The sequence below is a fragment of the Haliotis rubra genome, unplaced genomic scaffold (genome assembly GCF_003918875.1).
Source record: "Haliotis rubra isolate DU_JTF1 unplaced genomic scaffold, ASM391887v1 Scf437, whole genome shotgun sequence".
NCBI classification, from domain to species: Eukaryota; Metazoa; Mollusca; class Gastropoda; order Lepetellida; family Haliotidae; genus Haliotis; species Haliotis rubra.
The window spans coordinates 535,077-553,354 of NW_025767121.1; the positions used below are offsets into that span (position 1 = coordinate 535,077).

Here is an 18,278-nt window from a genome sequence, read left to right on the forward strand (position 1 = left end):
TGTTATAAGACTGAAGTATTCCAGCCATATGAGAGCTGCTGGTAAATAACTGGGGTCTTGACCAGATAGTCCAGTGATTGGTATTGTGAAGAATGGGGTATGAGGAGGGCAAGCTAAGGACCTAGCCACCGAGTTTGGACACCCAATCCAGTATGCCTCTTATGACCAGAGCAGGCTTTGGACCTGTTCTAGGATCTGAGTGAGTGAGTGAGTTTGGTTTTTACGCCGCTTTTAACAATATTCCAGCAATATCACGGCGGGGGACACCAGAAATGGGCTTAACACATTGTACCCATGTGGGGAATCGAACCCGGGTCTTCGGCGTGACGAGCGAACGCTTTAACCACTAGGCTACCCCACCGCCCCTCTAGGATCTGAAGGTAGACAGGATGAGTGTGGTGGTAGTTACCTGGCCTCGATCTGCTGTTCCAGGTTGTGCTGCATCCTCATACACAGCTGATCCAGCTGATCCCACTGCTGAGCCAGGCCCACTGTGCTGTGCTCCGTGTACCTGGACAAAACAAATAACTGCTCTGATGTACCCATGTCTCTGTGTTATATATATATATATATAATCATACAGTTGATTGTCATCCACCTATCACATCATACAGCTGGTTGATTGTCATCCACCTATCATCATATCAGCCGGATGTCATATCACATCATACAGCATCCACATTGTCATCCATACCAGTCACATCATACAGCTGGTTGTCATCCACCAGTCACATCATACAGCTGGGTTGTCATCCACCAGTCACATCATACACCTGTCACATCATGGTTGTCATCCACCTGTCACATCATACAGCTGGTTGTCATCCACCTGTCACATCATACAGCTGGTTGTCATGCACCTGTCACATCATACAGCCTGGTTGTCATCCACCAGTCACATCATACAGCTGGTTGTCATCCACCAGTCACATCATACAGCTGGTTGTCATCCACCATGTCACATCATACACCACATCATGTCACATCATACAGCTGGTTGTCATCCACCTGTCACATCATACAGCTGGTTGTCATCCACCTGTCACATCATACAGCCTGGTTGTCATCCACCATGTCACATCATACAGCTGGTTGTCATCCACCAGTCACATCATACAGCTGGTTGTCATCCACCTGTCACATCATACAGCTGGTTGTCATCCACCAGTCACATCATACAGCCGGTTGTCATCCACCTGTAATCAACCTTTCACATCACACACCGTACCTGTTGTCCAGAATGAGCCTCTCCTCCATGGCTGCACCCAGGTCCTCGATCTTCTTCAGTTGACCCTTCTGTGCCCGTACATCCTGAGCCTTTCGCTGCAGGGACAGAACAAGGCACTCAGTCAAACCATCAAATACTATTCTTCAGTCTGCATCTTCACTACAGAGTCTAGTAACACTCAAGTAAGCTCATACAATAAAAGTACAGAAAGAATATCGGAATCATAACGCGGAATGTCAAATTCAAGTGGAATGGAAGGCAATACCTTGGTGGCTTCCAGCTGTTCTTCAAGGGTCCCAGAACCCTCCATCATGGCAGCTCTGAAACAGGGAGACAGTCCATTACACTTCTCATAAATCCTCTGCTCAAATCCAAACACAGCTATAAACTATTAGTGTCAAGTTATAAAGACGTTTCTTGTTTAACATCACTCTCAAGAACACTTTAGATATTTGCGTTTCCTATAAACAATCCTGATAGGTTGCTGGGAAACAACATGATAATCTAGAATTTGTACAAGGATTTGAATGTGTTGCAAAACAAAGGATGTCTTGCACAAGTATTGGGTGGTAATGCTGGAAATAGAAGCTTAATGTTCAATGTGTTGTATACTCCCCAGGGTGTTGAGAACAAAAATCGAGAGCACACTGATCCATTGTCAAGGGTAATAATGATGTTGTGCCATGAGCATTCACTCGAGTTGGTACAATATTTATGGACATATTTCTGTTATTATTAATATAATTATTTGTGATCAGCTCAACATCAAGGGCACCAATAACATTCTTTGTGAATTCAACATATCACACTGCACACATTGTCACACTCTCATGCAATGTTACGAGTTAAATGAACCTGTTATTGCATGGAGCACTACATCTGAATCTTGTTTATACACGCTGACAAAACTGGCTGGTTATGTTAAATTGTCAATGAAAAACACAACAGAGAGGATGGATGGAAATGAGGAATCGGGATTGAAATGGTTAGTGACAAAAATTGGGATGAGACACGGTCTCATGGTTACCATGGTTATAAATTCATGTAAGATTTTTCATGTGCGATTTATCAGCTGATAGGATGAGTCACACTCATGCACTTAGAAAACAGCAATAATGTTAAGTTTGTGAAGCTGAATGGCTATATTACTGTACTGCAAATCAAAGTGCTTAGCACACACTTTTTAAAAATGCCAAATCTTTGGAACAATCATATTTACTTTTAAAGGTGGGGTTTTATTTACTATAAAACTTAAAAGGCTTTCAGAAATCTTTTCTTCAGTCACTCATTTGCTTCTCTATGTTGAACGACACACTCAGCAATATTCCAGCTTTGTAAATAATCGAGTCTGGGTCAGACAATCCAGTGACTGAAATCATGGGATTAATCTATGCAACTGGGATGCGATGACATAGAGTCAGACCATCCAATCCTATTAGTCGCCTCTTACGACAAGCATGGGTTACTGAAGATCAATTATACCCCAGATCTTCATAGGTTAGTCTCTGAGCTACAAAACTTGACCATTAACAAGATGCTGCACTACTTGCAAAATTGCGGGTGACTTGATCAGCCAGTTATTGTATGCAAGACCTATCAACTAGAGACAACATCTGTAACATGCTTAGAAATATAATAATAACCCATCGAGAAGCCACAGTCTAATTTAGAAGTTGACCAGGGCAAAATCAGGATTTCATAGAAAAGAAAGAAATTACATTAACAAAATAAAAGCGAGAAATAAACCTAGTTAACTGAATTTACTTGAAATTATTTCATACACGTGTATGGGAATATAAAAAGAACAATATCACAACAGAATAACAATTCACTTTAAAAACCAACACTAACATACAAAATATACACAAATGTTTATTTAAAAATACTAAGCTGTATTCTTTTGAATTTCAAATGTATGTTAACGTCAGTGACATCCAATTATGAGCTTTGTTGTCTAGATAGACATAGTTTCAAATACTAGATGACAACAATGTCACAACAACTCTATCATTGTGGAACAGAAACTGAGAACAGAGAGCCCAGGAATACCTGGCCTTGCTCCTATTGATCCCGGCCCCCCTCCCTGTTGACAAAGCACACCCTCCCTCCTGAATCCCCCCTGGTAAACCTGCCGTTACTGACCTGGTCTCCGTCAGCCAGGAGTGGAAGGTGTTGGCAGCAGCAGCAAACTGTTTCCGTAGTTGATCGTTCTCCTCCTGTCTCTGCTCCTCCCGAGCCAGCTCGCTGTCTCTCTCCTGCAAACATGGACGTGTTTTTGTTTAATCGTGATAACTTATGTGGGCATCCTTTGAAAGATGGTGGTCTGTTTTGGAGAAGTTTGGTTGGGTGCGGCGTTGGCGTGGCATGGCGTGGCGTGGAGTGCTGTAATTGTGATAACTTTTGTGGGCATCTTTCCATAGATGGTGGTTTGATTTGGTGTAGTTTGGTTAGGTGTGGTGTCGTGCAGTGTTTGGTGTTGTTGTGTTGCACAGTGTTTGGTGGTGTGTTGTGCGGTGTGGTGCAGTATTACACAGTGTCTGGTGCTGCGTGTGGTTTGGTGTACTGTGGCACAGTATGCATCAGTGCAATGTCGTGTGAAGTGGAGTCTCATAGTGCAGTCTTCTGTATTGCATCACATGTTCATACAACAGGAACAGGATCATAAATCCTTTCAAATAAACATTTCTGTCATGACTTACGGTATCAGCAGATTATCTCCCCTTCCCAACGCCTATCAGCTTGTAGCTCACCTTAATGATCTTCTGCAGGTTTTTCCATGTCTCGTCAAGGGCCTCCATGGTAAACCAGGTGTAGGGGTTGGGTCCCACATTGAAGCTCTTGATCTGTTTGTCTAGGGCCGCCAGAGCATTGAAGTCAGCCTGGGCAGCACTCAGTGAGGACTTGAACTGGTCATGAGCCTCTCGCAGTGCCTAGCAACAAACACAGGGAACAGTCAGAGTGAGTGAGTAAATATTACTTAACGCCGCATCAGCAGTGCCTAGCAACAAACACAGGGAACAGTCAGAGTGAGTGAGTAAATATTGCTTAACGCCGCATCAGCAGTTTGCTCTTTTTGTGAGGAGAGCACGGTCAGACAAATCCAATAAACATTCAACACCATATCTTGTGGAGGGAGTTTGTTTTCGCTCGTTTATGTAAACGAAAAACAATCATTAGACAATTTTTTTAAAATGATAAAAAGTGAGAATGGTTTTACTCCACTTTGGGCAATATTCCAGAAATATCACAGCTTTAAACACCTCAAATGGGATTCACACATTGTATTTATATGTGAAATTGAACCTGGGTCTTTGGTGTAAAGAGCAACTACTTTAACCACTAGGCTTCCCCATCCCCCCAGTATGAAAGAAAGAAGATGATTTACTATAGTCCCCTGAAACTGAAATCAGTGATATTCACTTAGTGTCAAACTAACAATATAACTGAATATATATATATAAAAAAATTCAAATTCTAACATTTAAAGATAACCCACAGGTGATAATATGACATCATTTACGCCCAACAAACTGTTTAAAGGTTGCCATCAAACAGAACACCGTTCTAAACTTACTCTGATTTCCTCGACTGAGTTACATCTAACAGGATCAGTGAGATCCTCCTCAGCGTTTTCGAACCAGCTGTTGAATGCCGAGGCCTTCTTGGCGAAAGTCAGGTACAGATCTTCAATCTGGCGATACTGATCCTGGAGATGGAGAAGGCGCTGCTTACGAGCATCCGAGTCTGCCAGCAGCTTCTGCCATCTGGTGGACAAAATCAGTAGTGTCAGAAAGGGAGGTCACACATAAACGCCAACTAATAAAAGTATTTTCTGCTATTTAGTTGACAAATTCAGTAGTCAGAAGAGGAGGTTCAACTGACTTTGGTGCTGAAAAACCTATAAATATAACTGGGGTGAACCACGATTCTTTGGTTTCTGTTGAGCTCAAGGGACACAACTCTGCATTGCTAATTGATTAAAGATGTTTCATGTAAAGTGAAACCTTTTTAGTCTGCACACTGTTCTAGGCCATTACTGTATTTACATAGCTAGTTCAAGGGACAGCAGCATTTCGCTGTGTAGTGAGTGAGTGAGTGAGTGAGTGAGTGAGTGAGTGAGTGAGTTTAGTTTTACGCCACTTTCAGCAATATTTCACAGTAATATCACGGCAGGGGACACCAGAAATGGGCTTCACACACTGTACCCATTGTACCTGGGTCCACAGCGTGACAAGCGAATGCTTTAACCACTAGGCTACCCCACCGCCCTGTGTCGCTGTAGAGGAATATTGACTAGTTTAAGCATGATGAATACCTGGCAATCACATCATTGTAGCGTGCCTCAATGGCTGGTGTCTGGGCATGTTTAGCGGAGATCAGTTGATCCTTCAGAGCTGTGATGGTCTGGATTCCTTCCTTCTCAAATGCTTGCAGGCCAGCATCGAAAGTTTCCTGCTTTGTGAGAAGGGTCTGAACAGACGATAGGTCACGCCCGTAGTCCTCGGATCTTACTTGAGTCTCTTTGTCAGCTAGAACAGAAGGGAAATCTTACTGAGAGGCTGAATTCCATGGCCTGAAGTGCAGGACAGATTATGTTTTTGTTTGTTTTATGCCACTCTCAGCAGTATTCTAACTAAATGCCAGAAGTCTGTACATAATTAAGTCTGGACCAGACAATCCAGTGATTAACATCATGAGCATCAATCTACGCAAGTGGGATACGATGACCTGTCAACCAAGTCAGCTTGCTTGACCACCCGTTCTGATGGTAAACCCTCGAGTTATTAGATCTTCTACATATCTGTGGTCTTGACTGGCATTTCTGAGGCAACAGCTCAGCTATGTGACAATATCTTGTAGCCTGACCACCCAATCCCTTTCGTTGCCTCTTTCGACAAGTATGGGTTGATGAAGACCACCTCTAACCTGTATCTTTACATCTTCATCTGAAGCAGTTAAATCTGGAGTTTTAACTCACCAATCCAGCTCTCTACAACATCTGTCTTCCAGATGAACTGTAGGAAGGCCGAGTTGTCGATGAGGTTGGCACGACGGTGAGCAGCAGCATCTTCAAGAGACTTCATTTTCTGCTCAAGTCCTTCACTTCGCTGGGCAATGTTTTTAGCATTGTGGTTACCCTGGAAACAGAAAATGGAGGTCACATACAAAATCTGGGCACCAATATTAACTCATTTTTGCAGAACAATAAATGCAACATTCAAATTGTACAAAATAATTCTGCAACATACAAAAAGAATTTTTCTCTAAGAGTGAGTGAGTGAGTATAGTTTACACCGCTTTTAGCAATATTCCAGCAATATCATGGTGGGGAACACCAGAAATGGGCTTCACACATTGTACCCATGTGGGGAATCGAACCAGGGTCTTCAGCATGCTAGACGCTTTAACCACTAGGCTACCCCACCGCCCCTTTTCTCAAAGATATAACTAAATCATATATTATTTCGAATGTTACAGCTGTTGTTTTCTCTCATTATTTTTCCTCATTCTCTGTCAATCAGATAAGCATGTGTGATGTACCTCTTCAATGAGTTTCTGTCCTTCATTCTTGATCTCCTGGCATCGGTCTTGGTGCACCTTGCAGTCCGTCTCGAAGGCCTCGTGTTTCTTCATCAGACCCTGCAATGACAATGGAATTCTTCTGGGAATCCAGACAATATTTGATTTTTATGATATGCATTAAGATCTTTCCTTTTCATTGGTCCTGTTGAAGTCACCCCTACAAATCCATGATATTAGTTACAACACAATAACCAGAATTGATGGTTTAATTCCAAGTGGGAATTGTCACTATCAATTGAGACATATTAGACCAAGACCAAGTAACAGCAGGTCTAAATATGTCCCTTGGGTCCATTTCACAAAGGCATCTCAGCACCAAGATTACTGCAACTGACACCCATAAACATGGGATAATTATAATCCTAGTCAAAAGATACCTTTTTTGAACGGGACCATCTCTACAGTGGCTACAGAATCAAACTACCCTACCTGCACAGCTGCCATAGTGTCCCCAAAGTCTCCTCCAGACAGCAGATGCTGTTTCTCGAGATCCAAGCCTCCTCTTCCTCGACATTAGCGGAGAACTGCTGGTAGGCATAGGACTGGTCCAGCTTGAGTCCCCTGTCAGCAGACATGCTCTTCAGCTCCTCCCAGCTTTCAGCCAGTTGGTCCAGGCGTGCCCGGATATCGGATGCCCCGATGTCGGACTCAGCGATCAGCTTCTCCCCGACCTCCTGCACCCCCTGAATGCTGGGCTCATGGCTGGCCAACTCGGCTTCCAGACGCTTGTGTTTCTTGCGCAGGTTCTGCACCGATGTCAAGTCCTTCCCGTAGTCTTCAGACCCAACCAACAACTTCTTCTCCCTGAATAGAATTCATGTCCAAATAAGGAGCTCATTTGAAGAATCTTGGTTGATCTTGTACTGATTCAAACACCCCTGTGAGATATGGTGAACCCATAGATGATTCAAAGTAAATGCTTGGTTGCCTGTGTATTCCATATTTACTTACATAATTTTATGGTTGTATCAAAACTCTGGCAACTCAAATTATCACTTCAAGGTCACTTCAACTTTGACACAACATTGTTTGACCATTACTCTGTAATATAACTTTATTCTTTCCATGAAACATTAATAAACCAGTTTTAATTTGTCGCTGCACAGGAAAATTCTTAACATCATGAGATGGTTTAATCAAAGTCCTCAGAAGGAGGCATGTTGAATGTGTAACATTTCTCTCCATTTCCCACAATTCAAAGCATAACTCACTTGATCCATGCCTCCTCGTCGTCGATGTCCCTGAGGAACTGATGCATGGTGTTGGCCTCGTTGAGACGGCCACGGCGATGGATGGAAAACTCCTTGATCCTGTACAGCAAGGGAAGAGTGAGTGAGTGAGTGAGTGAGTGAGTGAGTGAGTGAGTGAGTGAGTTATTATTTAACGTCACATCGGCAATATTTCAACCATATCGTGACGAGAACATTTGACATTGAAATAGAATATATATAGATATTATAAAAACCTGCCGACCAGCAAGGGAAGAGTATGTTAGGACTTGCTAGGTTTCCTAATTGTAAATGTAACAACGAACCTCGCGGATCAACAGAGTTTCCTTACTGTAAGGTATTTTTATATTTCAACATTTTAATATTCAGCATTATTCCAGCTATATGGTGGCAGTCTGTAAATAATCGAGACTGGACCAGACAATTCAGTGATCAACCTCATCAATTGGGATACGATGACGTGTCAACCAAGTCAACGAGTCTGACCACCCGATCCCATTAGTCGCTTCTTCGACAATTACAGGATACTGAAGATCAATTTTCTAACATTGACTAAATATGTGGAGTGTAAATATGAGTTGTTAATATTGAATCATTATGGAAGTATGGAAGACAGAATCCATTATCTAAGAGTGTTGTTAAACATTTGTGTGATTGACAGTGTAACCTGGCTATGTAACCAGGGTTATCCGATTTACTGTCAACAGAGTAGCTGAGTCAGCCATTTTGACCACCAAATCACTACTACAGTTGCCCAAACTGCCAAAGTAATCAAGCAGTGTAAACAGTGTTATCCAATATACTGTCAACAGAGTAGCTGAGTCAGCCATTTTGACCACAGAATACACACTACAGTTGCCCTTACAGATAGTGTAACCAGGCACGAATCCAGTGTTACACTGCCAACAGAGTAAAGTTGTTCCCTCAGCAGTCATTTTGACCACCGAATCCACACTACAGTTGCTCTTACAGATAGTGTAACCAGGCAGCGTAACCAGTGTTATCTGATTTACTGTCAACAGAGAAGTGGAGTCAGCCATTTTGACCACCGAATCACTACTACAGTTGCCCTTATAGCCAGCATAACCAGGCAATGTAACCAGTGTTATCTGATTTACTGTCAACAGAGTAGTGGAGTCAGCTATTTTGACCACCGAATACAAACTACAGTTTCCCTTACAGACAGTGTAACCAGGCAGCGTAACCAGTGTTATCTGATTTACTGTCAAAAGTTGAGTCTGTTTCTGCACACTTACTTCTCATATCTTTCATTGATGGTCTTCTTTCTGTCCTGGAGACTCTCCGCATCCCAAACGCCAGCCTCTATGAACTGATCAGCCTGACTGTTCAAGTCTGTGATGCGATCCTGAGAAGAACAGTAATTTAATCAGTATTGTTAGATGTCACAACCAATGACCCACGACCCACGACGTAATAGTCCAGCATAAGGATGGGGGACAATAAAATCATGATGAGAAAATCAGTGATCATCTTATGAGCGACGTCACATGTCATCACGTATGATGACACACAATCACCTATGTACAAAGCGATCTTAGCGCTAAGGTGACTGTAACACCCATAGTTTTACATAGAGTCTTGAGTTGCGCTAAGGTTGTTTTGTACAATGGCGTCCATATCCACTGAGTTGCCCTGAACATCAAGTGTAAGTTGACAAATTCATCTTGAACCCTTGGCCATAAATTTAAGTATTAATGAAGGAGGAGTAATGTTTAATGTTCTTGATTGGTTTATCCATTAATCAAAGTTAACATTTTGTGAAAAACTTAGAGTAAATCACTTTGGGATATGCATAGGAATAAAAAATACTATTCGAAATATCATAAAGCCAACCAACATGGATTATTCTGAGAGGCACTCCCCTGGGGAATTCCCTATCATCCATGTGGCCTCCTGAGATGCATGCCTGTTTCACTCTTGGCAGTCTAAGTGTAATACTGGCTAAACAAAAGAAAAAAGTTCCCAGCCATGCTAAAAATCAAAATGAGAAAATGTCTCCTCGAGGAAGAGCCTCGTGTTAGGAAAAAATAAGGCATGTTGTTGCTTAATTATTTGCAACATGAGAAAAAAATGAAAAGTACAAAATTGTGTGGATGAATTACATGCAACATTCGTAGATACGAGCTCTATGAACAGCACACATATGCAGGTCATTAATGTCACCCCGACAAACAGGTGCTTCTAGTTCCGTGGGTTCCTTGTTCCCTGAGGTCTTGATCAGTGTCCTTGGAACACTGACCACTGCCACTTGGGATCAGAATAACGTTTGTTGGAGATTAACTCATATTCAGCAATATTCCAGCTACATGTGGTCTGAAAATTTAAGTCTTAACCCGACAATCCATGTCAACGGGGTATGATGACATGCAAGCCATCAAGCTGCCAAGCCTCACAATGTTTTGACCAGCACAGGATGCTGAGCCCGTTCTAACATGGCATTCCCACGTAGCTTGGAACGGAGTGAGTGAGTGTAGTTTTACGCCGCACTCAGTAATGTTACAGCTATATGGCAGCAGTTTGATAATAATCCAGTCTGGACCAGACAATCCAGTGGTCAACAGCATGAGCATCAATTTACGCAATTGGGATACGATGACATGTGTCAACCAAGTCAGCGAGCCTGGCCACCCAATCCCGTTAGTGGCCTCTTACGACAAGCATGGGTTACTTCAGATCAATTCTAACCCGGATCTTCACGGGTGGCTTGGAACAAATTGCCCAATGGCTCCAGAACATTGTGGTCATCTTGACTCCCTCTTTTTCTTCAGGGGAATCAAGTCATATGCATGTAACAAGATTATTTTTTAAATTCTAAAAATGATGAGAATCGGTTGACTTGCTGTTGCATCAAATCGACCTGACAGCAAAATTAACCTGATTGTTTTCAACACAGATTGCAAGGTGAGTGAGCCAGTTTAGCTTTCGCGCGCCACGCACAAGTTTAGTTTTGGTGTCCCCGCGTGATTTAGCAATATTCCAGCAATATCACAGCAGGGGACACCAGCGCAGGGGACACCAGAAATGGGCTTCACACATTGTACCCATGTGGGGAATCGAACCCAGGTCTTCAGCGTGACGAGTGAACGCTTTAACCACAAGGCTACCCCACACCCCCGACGTAAGGAAAAAACATCATGATAATGTCTATTGTTAAACACAACAGCACAGATTGGTGTGAACAAACCGATATTCTCTTGAGATGAATCTAGGATTCAAACAAGCAACAAAAAGATCCTGGCAGCAAAGGGACATAACTCAGGAGGCGAGGCAATGTCCGACACAATTTTGGACAATAAATCACTAGGACTCATGTAAAGAGCATATCATCAAAGTTGTGCATAAAGGTAAACATATGCTAGACAATAAGACTGGAATTTGACATGCGATCTCACTATTTATGAGCGGAAAATTGAGTTTAATGCCCTGTCAGCAGAATGGATAACAATGTGCAGGGACCCTATTTTGAAAAGATAGTAAATTATCCATAGTGAGAATCAAATGAGAAAATCTGGGTACACATGCACCCAATGATCATGGTGTGTATTGACCATTATTGTCAAAGTACTACTCACACTCGGCAACCATTGTGGCAACAGATTACCACCTTTGGTACATACTATTCACAATGTCCAAATGAATTACCAGGCATTTCACCTTCTGCAGCCAAGTCATTATTCTAAACATATTAGCCCTCACATCTAAACACTGAGTAATTATCAGGTAATTTCAAAGTGAAAGACTGGTGACAAACTGGATAAGTCTGGATAAAATTTATAAACAAGAACCTCAATAGCTATTAAAAATTGTTATGAAAACATTATTACCAAATTTTGAGTTTCAGAAGTGCTTTTACTTTGTAACATTTTTAATTAACTCAGGACTGAATAGAAACCTGCACATCAGTCAAATCTGGAATTATTTTCCATCTGTACTTATAAGATTAGTGAAGATACTGTATACTGATTAGTTTATAAAGTAATGCATGCGATTATTCAATCCAAACCTGCCTCCTGTCTCCTGCATACGTTAATAACCTACTACACGTCAAGCCTCAAGACACACTCAGAGACCTAATATAGAACATTACATGAAATATGGGCGCCTCCAGGAGCTGGGCCATCAGTGGTTTCTGCAGCATCGGTTCTTCCGGAGTCTGTTGTAATGGACACATAGTTATCCTTCAAATCACACGATTATAATGTCGTCATGCTGATTGTATACCTTCTTTTCCCTATCGGAAATACTGGAGATATCCCTCTGACACCCCCATTAACTTGACAACCCCCACCAGAATTACCTTCAGAATTACCCCAACCAGAATTAACTTGACACCCAAATTGTATAATCTCATGTTACTTCAAATAGCAACCATTAGAACACATGTGGTTTTATCTCATGTTGTTGGGATAATACAGAAAAATGTTCTTAAAAAGTTCTTTAATGCTTGATACAGTCTGTATATGAGAAGAAAATATCAAGAACGCCCTTAACATTTTCAACAGAATCTTGAAAAAGATTATGGAGGAGTTAAATGAAGTCACTTCTTGAATATTAACACAAACAAGCTTTGTTTCATTTGTCTAAAAAAAAAAGAAATAAAAAGATTGATAAGAATATGCATCCGTTATGCAATTACAAAATTTGGAATGAGTTCATATTTTGGATAAAAAGTTATAGTAGCGCTATAATGTGGATGTTTGCTCCCATGAAAACAACCAATGATTGATAGGATTCAAACCCAGACCAGTTCATCTGAAAAATGTAATTTTTAAGTAAAATGGATATTTTATACTTATCCTGAATCATGATTCAAAATCAAATTCACCAAAGTGTGTGAATTCACCATGGAGTAATATGGTTGAACTATATTGCACTGGAGCTGAAGACATGGCCGTCAAATGTGAAACTTAAAATAATCAACCAATAGGGATAAGACGAGGTGTTGGCAGTCTGCATCACAGCGGGCTTCTCTTAATGCGTGCCAGCATAAAGTAAATATTAATAAAAGGTAGAATTGGATAAATTAGTACCCGCCCAACTGCAATGTGAATATAATAAACATGGCGCCGTACATCATATTAAAAGCGGATCAGCAGCAGCATAAGCGTAATCTGCAATAGTGATTCAAAATCAAATTCACCAAAGTGTGTGAATTCACTATGGAGTAATATGGTTGAACTATATTGCACTGGAACTGAAGACACGGACGTCAAATTTGAAACTTAAAATAATCAACCAATGGGGATAAGATGAGGTGTTGCCAGTAATGTTTTGTTTGACACAAGTGCTGTAGTGGGTGGACATCCTACCTCATGAGCTGTGATGTCAGCCTCAAGGAGCTGTTGTTTCTTCAGCAGGTTCTGAACAGACGCCAGATCTTTGCCGTAATCCTCCGATGCCAACATCTGCTCCACCTGCAACATCGGTTACTTTGTTACAATATTTGTTGACCTTGTCCAAATAAACAGGATGTGCCTCAAGGCTTCTGACTTGCGACATGAGGGCAAGTGTCTGCTTCTTGTGAAAAGTCATTCTTCTGAACTTTTCAGTTTGTACATAGTACTAACCAGTGTCTTGAGGGTAAAAACTTTAGCTAACCAGCTTCAACGGCAGAGAGGCCTGGAACCTGATTTTACATTGATGTCATTGATACTGAGTGCAGAGGGCCTTCCAAATATTCTTGTGCAAGCTTATTGAGGCACTATCTGCTGGGAAGCCATTTTACTGACAATCTACATGTCCGGTGACAGTGAGGAAGGACTGACTGATTGACTGACTGAAATTGATTAACAGACATAAGATTTACGCAAGTGTCACATATAACAACTTCCAGTCAAAGTCATTGTGAAATATTCATCAAGGCAATACACTTGGGTCAGAAATGGGCTTCACCATTGAAATGGGATTTCGAACACATTACTGACCGCAACTACATGTCCAATGACAAGAGGAAGAAAATCACTGAGTATTATAAAGTGAACACAGAACAAGCACAAACCTCTCCAAGCCAGAACTCCATGTCCTTGACTCCAGCGTTGAAGGTCTGCTGGCGGTTGGCCTCCTTCAGCTTGTCACTCTTCTCTGCGGACTTGGCTACAAGGTCCTCCCACTGGGAGGCCAGGGACTCCAGGCGGGCTTGGACAGCATCGTCGGACCCAGCACACTGGTGTCGGTCAATCAGGTCTGGAGGTAGACACAGTGCAATACAGCAACTACACATCATCATCATCATCATCATCATCATTTACAGCAGACACTCTTCACCAATGTTTCCCTGTTATCTCCGTATCTCTTCACGGTGATCATAGCAATTATCTATTCAATTTACTTTTACATGATCAGATAATGTGAACATCAGATTCACACTCAAGCACAACAGATACTGTTTAACCAAGAGCCTCCAGGATTCAAAATGAGCGAGTGAGTGAGCAAGTTTCGTTTTATGCCACTTTTAACGATATTCCAGCAATATCACAGCGGGGGACATCAGAAAAAAGATTCACATCTTGTTTCCATGTTTGGAGTGAGTTAGTGAGTTTAGCAAGCAATGCTTTTAGCAATATTCCAGCAATAGTATCATTGATTTGATGATGGACACCAGAAATGAGCTTCACAGTTTGTATTCCATGTTAGGATATCAGCAAATCCGGTCTTCAGCACCAGAAATGCAAATGCTTTCAACACTGTGACTATTCCCCACAGTCCCAAGGATCGAAGACATACAATTGTAACATTGATTTGATGATGTTGCTTCCCCAGAAGATGACTTACTTTGTCCAGTTCCAATCAGACCCTGCAGACGATCAGCGTTGGCAGCGAGCTCAGCCTCAAAGGCCTGGTGTTTCTGGTGCTTGCTCTGAAAGAGTAACAAACATTTCAGGATTTGGGGCAAATCAGTCTTAGTACATTTTTCTTCTCCTTTCTTTCAGAGATAAAACAAATGTTTCAGAATGAGAAAATATATTACATCCTGGCTGGCAAAAAACATTAACAGACTGAAATATTAAGTTTCAAAATTAAGTTGAAGACTTTCTTTTTTTCCAAAGCCTATCCCTAAAATCAATCTTTCTGTCATCAATTTCAATGCAGTATACGTATTTTACTATCATATCCTCTGTATGCATTGTATGAATGCTTTTATGTAGCACCTTGAGCATGTATCAGTGGGTGGAAAATGGCGTGCTAAAAATATCCATTATTATTATTTATTATTATATGATCCTTGATTATCAGCATTGATACCTTTGAAAACTGACTGTATTATCCTTGAACATCAACTAAACTAATTTAGACATTACGCATGAAGCTCCTTATATATGTACTTCAGGTTACAATGACCTGTAGTCTAGGTATGTACCTGGATGTTAGTGGGATCCTTGTAGGACTCGTCCATGGCGATCTGGAGCTTCTCCTGGAGCCAGTTCTCCATCTCGTCAGCATCTCGGGAGAACTGCTGGAGAGTCTGAGCCTCTCCTAGCTTGGACCGATTCTCTATCAGAGCTTCCTTCAGCTGAGACCATCTACAGGACAGACAAAATGGTGGCATGAGACTTCTATGCAACATTACCACTGTGTTCAAGAAGTGCTCCCCATCAAATCTGCTGTCGTCATCACTAAACTGTGGTAACATCCCCCATCTGTACTTTTGATAGCTTTAATTCTCCCTTTACATTATGACACTGCACCAGATCACATAAAGGAGCTGTCTTAAAGTCCTTGTCATCATAAACATAGGAAAACCAAGAGCATCTGTGTTCAATCTTAGATTGGGGTCCAAAGCTTTGGAACTCTATCTCCCTTAAAAGTTGACTCCTAACTTTTCTAAACACTTCTATAAAACACATTCTTAAAATGTCCATGATCATCATAATCGACATCATCGTCATCGTCCTCCTCATGATCATCATCATCAACTAGTCACCTGTCTAGCACTTGGTCCCTCTTCTCAGAAACAGCAGGGCCATCATAGTGGTCAGCGGTGATCAACTGGTCAGCAAACTGCTGTAAGGAGTTGATCTTCTCCTCCTGAAAATGGACGCATACACGTACAGCTTACACATACACATAGCAGGGTCATGTGGGGGACTAAATCAGATGGCTAGTATTTGACAGAATTCATACTGAATCACTGATAGAAATGACTAAATTTCACTTGTTCTTCAAGACTTTTACTAATGTTAGTTCTGGACTAGAAAAACTTGTGATTGATATCAGGATTGACCTAATTCATTGAAATGAAGGTCAAGGTCACCAAACCTGACTGTGACCTTTCACATACTGTGATGAACCTAGGTGCCAAGAATGAAAAGAATCTAGTCAAAGGTTCCTAAGACATTCCAATTCGTACGTACGTACCCTAATACTATATCCCCCAGTTCACGCTAAACTTACGGCTGGGGATAATTATCCAGTCATTGAGTGTTGACCACCCAATCCCCAAAGTTCGTGTGACAAACACTGGTTGCTGGGAATGTAGCAGGAATGTATTGGGGATTATAAATCACGTGTACCCAACAGCCAATTTGTGTTATTTTGTTCGAAAGTGGGATAGAGAAAAGTTCTTCTTTTATTGAATTTCCAGTGTCTTAACATCGAATCATGAGATTGCATTCAATGCAATGAAATAAAACTAAGCATTAACACACTGTTATCAGTGAAATACAGGTTTCTTCTGCAAAGCCATGAGATGAGTTTGGTAGATAAATCCTGGCCTTATCCAAGATTACCAACAGGTACGGATTGGATGAGGTAAAGTCTGCCTGGCAAAGGGCTAACCTGTGAGTTGATTGCACGGTCAAAGTCCTCGTGTTTCTTGATGAGACTCTCCACATTGTCACCATCAACCTGGTCTCCGGCCAGGAAGGCTTCACGGGAAGCCATCCAGGACTCAGCCTGCTCGCAGTCCCGGTAGAACAGCTGAAGCTCCAGACATTGGTCCAGCTTCATACGACGAGAGATCCAGGCTCTGCAAGTAACCATGGTTACACATGATCATCTGGAGATGTATTTCCCTAACCATAACCAACACACAACCACAATAATATGTACTCCTTATAAGCATGTACAACCATTGAGTATGATACACTATGAAGCTTTTGCAAAATATAGTGTTCAGAGTCTCATTCAAGATTACTGCATATATATTATGCACTTGTGGATGGCTGATTGGAAGTTAATGTAATTTTTATGATAGAGGAGAGAGTGAGGACCAAAGGCATGGGAGGTCAATATGAATCGGGTCCCAGAATATGGAAACCAGGGAGGTAATGAAGGGTGAGTGATTGTACATTCACAATGGCTTCAAGGGAATTGAAAGAATTCAAGTTTCCACTTGACCGTTCGGAAGAGAGGATGAGAAAACAAATAATCATGAGTCAGGATAAGTAAAAATAATATTTTTAAAAAAAACCATGAGCTTATGTGCGTGTACACAGACTGAGTATAATACAATATGAATCACTCACGTAGAATATGGTGCTCAGTGTCGCAATCAAAATTACAGCATATATGTATCATGCACTTGCGTCATATTTTATAACAAACAAAGAAACATACTGTTCCAGCTCCTCCCGAGCACGGGCAAGTTCCTCAAGCTTCTGCTGAACATCTTCACTAGCGTAATGTTGATTCTGCAGAAGTTGTTGTCCAAGCTGCTCGAAAGCCTGGAATGTCCCGGCACGAGCATCGATCTCCGTCCGGTGTTCCTACAAGGGTAAACACTCCATTTACAACCCGTCAGTGACTTCTCCATTTCGGTCACATAAACAATGCAGACTTACGAAAGGAAAGAAAATAATGGTGAATATTAAAGACAAATTTACCTTACAGATTACATATATCGACAGTCAAATATCCAAAAATGACACTTTCAACTTTCATGGATTTTGACACCATTTTGAAAAGAAAAACATATCTAGGTATGAGATTGGATATTTGTCTATCTACCACATCAACTGTTTAAAGAAAACATTGGAATTGATGAAATTACACATTCTGAGCCAGTCTAGAGCAGTCAGTGTGTGATATACAATATTCATTACAATTTTTCTGATTTTCACTGTTTTTCAAAATCCATGCACAAGGTTAGAACAGTTTGGCAGTCTCAGGCTTTCAAGGGTGTCAAATTTATCTTCCGGCCAAAACATTCATATTCCACATCGATCATGTTTAGATTTAGTCATCAAAATAAATTTGGATGTCATGGGAATGGACAAATA

General features: G+C 41.3%; 1 protein-coding gene across 1 annotated transcript in view; it reads right to left on the reverse strand.

Moving 5' to 3' along the window:
* The window catches only part of LOC124289243 (spectrin alpha chain-like), a 72,322-nt gene that overhangs the window by 3,569 nt on the left and 50,475 nt on the right, over nt 1–18,278 (reverse strand). Inside the window, 21 exon segments of the mRNA XM_046725848.1 lie at nt 410–511; nt 1,229–1,323; nt 1,494–1,548; nt 2,872–2,889; nt 3,371–3,483; nt 3,979–4,158; nt 4,803–4,992; nt 5,544–5,757; nt 6,207–6,366; nt 6,770–6,868; nt 7,241–7,299; nt 7,302–7,615; nt 8,023–8,121; nt 9,297–9,406; nt 13,371–13,475; nt 14,060–14,244; nt 14,833–14,917; nt 15,419–15,581; nt 15,983–16,086; nt 16,837–17,026; nt 17,617–17,765. Coding sequence (XP_046581804.1) covers nt 410–511; nt 1,229–1,323; nt 1,494–1,548; nt 2,872–2,889; nt 3,371–3,483; nt 3,979–4,158; nt 4,803–4,992; nt 5,544–5,757; nt 6,207–6,366; nt 6,770–6,868; nt 7,241–7,299; nt 7,302–7,615; nt 8,023–8,121; nt 9,297–9,406; nt 13,371–13,475; nt 14,060–14,244; nt 14,833–14,917; nt 15,419–15,581; nt 15,983–16,086; nt 16,837–17,026; nt 17,617–17,765 — 2,789 coding nt within the window.